We start from the raw sequence: 3,199 nt of genomic DNA on the forward strand, positions 1-3,199 counted from the left end.
ATTGATTGATTGATTGATTGATTGACTGATTGATTGATAGGCCTAATTTTCGCAATATTACACAGATGAAAAATGCATTCCTTGAGGTTTGTTTTAAATGGGAATTAAAAGACAAATCTTGGTCAAATATTACTCCGAGGTTTGTTACGGTAGCGCTAGAGGCCAGAGCAATGCCATCTAGAGAAACTATGTCATCAGATAAAGTGTCTCTGAGGTGTTTGGGGCCAAGAACAATAACTTCAGTTTTGTCTGAATTTAACATCAGGAAATTGGAGCTCATCCAGGTTTTTATGTCTTTAAGGCATTTTTGAAGTTTAGTTAATTGATCAGTTTCTTCTGGCTTCATTGATAAATACAATTGTGTATTATCTGCTTAACAATGGAAATTTACAGAATGATTTCTAACTATGTTACCTGAGGGAAGCCTATATAGAGTGAATAGGATTGGTCCGAGCACAGAACCTTGTGAAACTCCAAAACAAACTTTGGTATGTAAGGATGATTCATCATGAACATGAACAAACTGAAAACGATCAGATAAATAAGATTTAAACCAGCTAAGTGCAGAACCTTTTAGGCCAGTTAAATGTTCCAGTCTCTGTAGCAGTAGTCTGAGTGGGCGGAAGTTTGCCGCATAGATCAGCCTCTCATTGGGCGGAACGAGCCACCCACTGAAGTCCCGCCCTACCACCTCCGGTTGTGTAGCAGTTTTCAACCATTTTCAACACGTCCTTTACTAACTTTTGCGGTGTTTGATCTTGCGGGGATGTAGCCATTTTTCTGCCATGGTTCACGTCCTGTAGGCGATATTTTTGTGGGCGTGCTACACCAAAACCTGTTTCCCCCCGGCAATATTTTTGCAAGCGCACCGTTGCTGTGGCACCACCCAGAACGATTGTGATTGGTTGAAAGAAATACAAGCAGCCGGGGCATTTTTTTCTCCGATCTTAAAGTGAGAGTCAGCCCAGCCAGACTTTTCTTTTCTTGAGAAAGGTCTGGTGAGCGAGACTACTGTAGCAAAACTTGAGGGTCAATTGTGTCAAATGCCGCACTAAGACCTAATAAAACGAGTACAGAGACAAGTCCTTTGTCTAAAGCAATTAGAAGATCATTTGTAATTTTAAGTAGTGCTGTCTCAGTGCTGTGATGCACTCTAAATCCTGACTGAAATTCCTCAAATAAATTATCATGGAGAAAGTCACACAGCTGGTCTGCGACTACTTTCTCAAGGATCTTTGAAAGAAAGGGAAGATTGGTCTATAGTGGGCTGGGTTGTCAGGGTTTTGAATTACTCATAAACTTGGCCAGGTTTCTAGTTCAGAAACAGTGTCACTGCTTAACTTGGAAAAAAGTATAATTCTTGAAAATCTGAAGGATTCCCTTAATGTAAGACGGACTCTGTGGAACATGTTGTAAAGACTCTGGTTTTCACCATTTCAATTAGAATTGTGTATGTTCACAGTCACAGTAAAGGAGACGACTGTTTTAACAGTTTTAACACATTTTTGTAAAAAGCAGTTCTGACCAGAGATGTGGGCACCTTATGTGCTGACCTACGCCCACATGAATGACCTGCTGTATGTCTGTGTGTCCCTCAGTGACTTGTCGGGCTCCAGACTCAGGGACCTCCACCACATCTGCAGCCCTTTCATTAAACGAGCCTGCCTCATCTCTGGCTACGTAAGTGTTGGGGGGGGGGTTAACATTGAAAAGTACTACACTGATGGTTCTGCATGCTTTAGCTGATTGCATACTTTTACTGTTGGCCATTTTCCAAAGTAAAACATATGCAGATTTTAAGATTGATAAATACTGGTATATGTGAGCTGTACTGCCCTGTTCACTCATGTGATAATTCATTATTGGCTTCCATTTTAGAGTGTGTATTGTAATTGTAGAGTGGAAATGGTCTGTCAGAAGTCAGTCAGTTTAGCTGTCATTAACAGGGAACTGTTGGTGGGTGGTAACTGTGCTCTCGTGTTTCCCTCGCCTTCCTCCAGGTGGTGATCATCATGTCAGTCAGGCTGTGGCTGATGGGAGGATCCATGCCCCTCTTCTCTGAACAGGACAACCCCGCCTCCTTCTCACCCTACCTGCTTACCAGGTAAGTGTCGCAGTGGTTGTAACCCACCCAATAATCCAAACCAGCCAAGTATTGATAATGAATGTTAAAGCCCCTACAAGGAACTTTCATTTTGAGTTGATTTTGGCGACCCTGTGGACAAAAGCGGTAGTGTTTTGTCGGAATGAAGCCTACATTTCCCATGAGCTCTAGCGCGTATTGTCGTAAAGACGCTTACCTGGCTCACGCATGTTTGTTTTGGGGATGAATGAAACAACAAGACGGGAAAACTTTGCCCCTGCTCCTATCGGGGAACCCAGTTCACCTCTGCCGCGCCCCAGCTCCACCTCTCCGGCGTAAGTGCCACTGCCGCCGCGGTAAACGTAGCGGTCGGCTGGTAAGGATGAAAGCCTGTTTGGCGAGCACTTCCACGGCTTCTTGGACTGAGTATGGAGTGGTGCCTCGCCTCTTTATTTCTCGGCACTCGCTGGCCCCTGTCGACGCCTGGCTGGTACCTGTCGTCGGCCCGGATGAGGTGTTCCAGCTCCGCGGCCCCTGCTCTCCTCATCCCCGCTGGCACGGGGTGAATCTGCGCAACCTGCGGTCTCTGTGTGTGGCTCCCCGGACAGCTAACGCCGTGGACCGGCTCCTGCCAGGACTGGGCTGGTAAATGCTAGATCGCTAGCGAACAAAATGTTTATCCGAAGGATTTCCTGACTTCCCGAGGATTAGGTTTTCTCTGTGTGACTGAGACGTGGCTGACTGTTGGTGAGTCCAGTGCTTTCACAGAACTTTTACCCGATGATTGCTGCTATTTTAACTCCCCGCGGACGTCGGGTCGAGGAGGAGGAATAGCGACTATTTATAAGAGTCACTAAATGTAAGCAGCTAGGTAAGATGAAGTGTGCCGTCTGAGTGCCGTAAATCGCTTTGTCCTGGAAGTGACCTGGTGCGGACCCAGACACAGTTTCCTAAAGGTATGGATATACACTATCCACCTTATTTTTCACGGAAACACGGAGGCAAAACAGAACGCAGCCAGCTTCCGTTTTTTTGTGCGACACTTCTGGTCCAGCACTCTTACCACTGTGTAAATGGGAATCGCCTTGTTGTTTACCTTGCTGAGTTTAGCTATAT

At 45.5% G+C, this 3,199-nt stretch overlaps 1 protein-coding gene across 2 annotated transcripts in view; it reads left to right on the top strand.

Annotated features, from left to right (window-relative positions):
* Positions 1–3,199, top strand: part of tmtc1 (transmembrane O-mannosyltransferase targeting cadherins 1) — a 343,046-nt gene that overhangs the window by 191,312 nt on the left and 148,535 nt on the right. For both annotated transcript variants that reach the window (XM_050036058.1, XM_050036057.1), the window contains exons 5-6: positions 1,599–1,680; positions 2,001–2,104. In XM_050036058.1, coding sequence (XP_049892015.1) covers positions 1,599–1,680; positions 2,001–2,104 — 186 coding nt within the window. The remainder of the gene's footprint in view (positions 1–1,598; positions 1,681–2,000; positions 2,105–3,199) is intronic.

The sequence above is a fragment of the Epinephelus moara genome, chromosome 23, assembly GCF_006386435.1.
Source record: "Epinephelus moara isolate mb chromosome 23, YSFRI_EMoa_1.0, whole genome shotgun sequence".
Classification (NCBI taxonomy): domain Eukaryota; kingdom Metazoa; phylum Chordata; class Actinopteri; order Perciformes; family Serranidae; genus Epinephelus; species Epinephelus moara.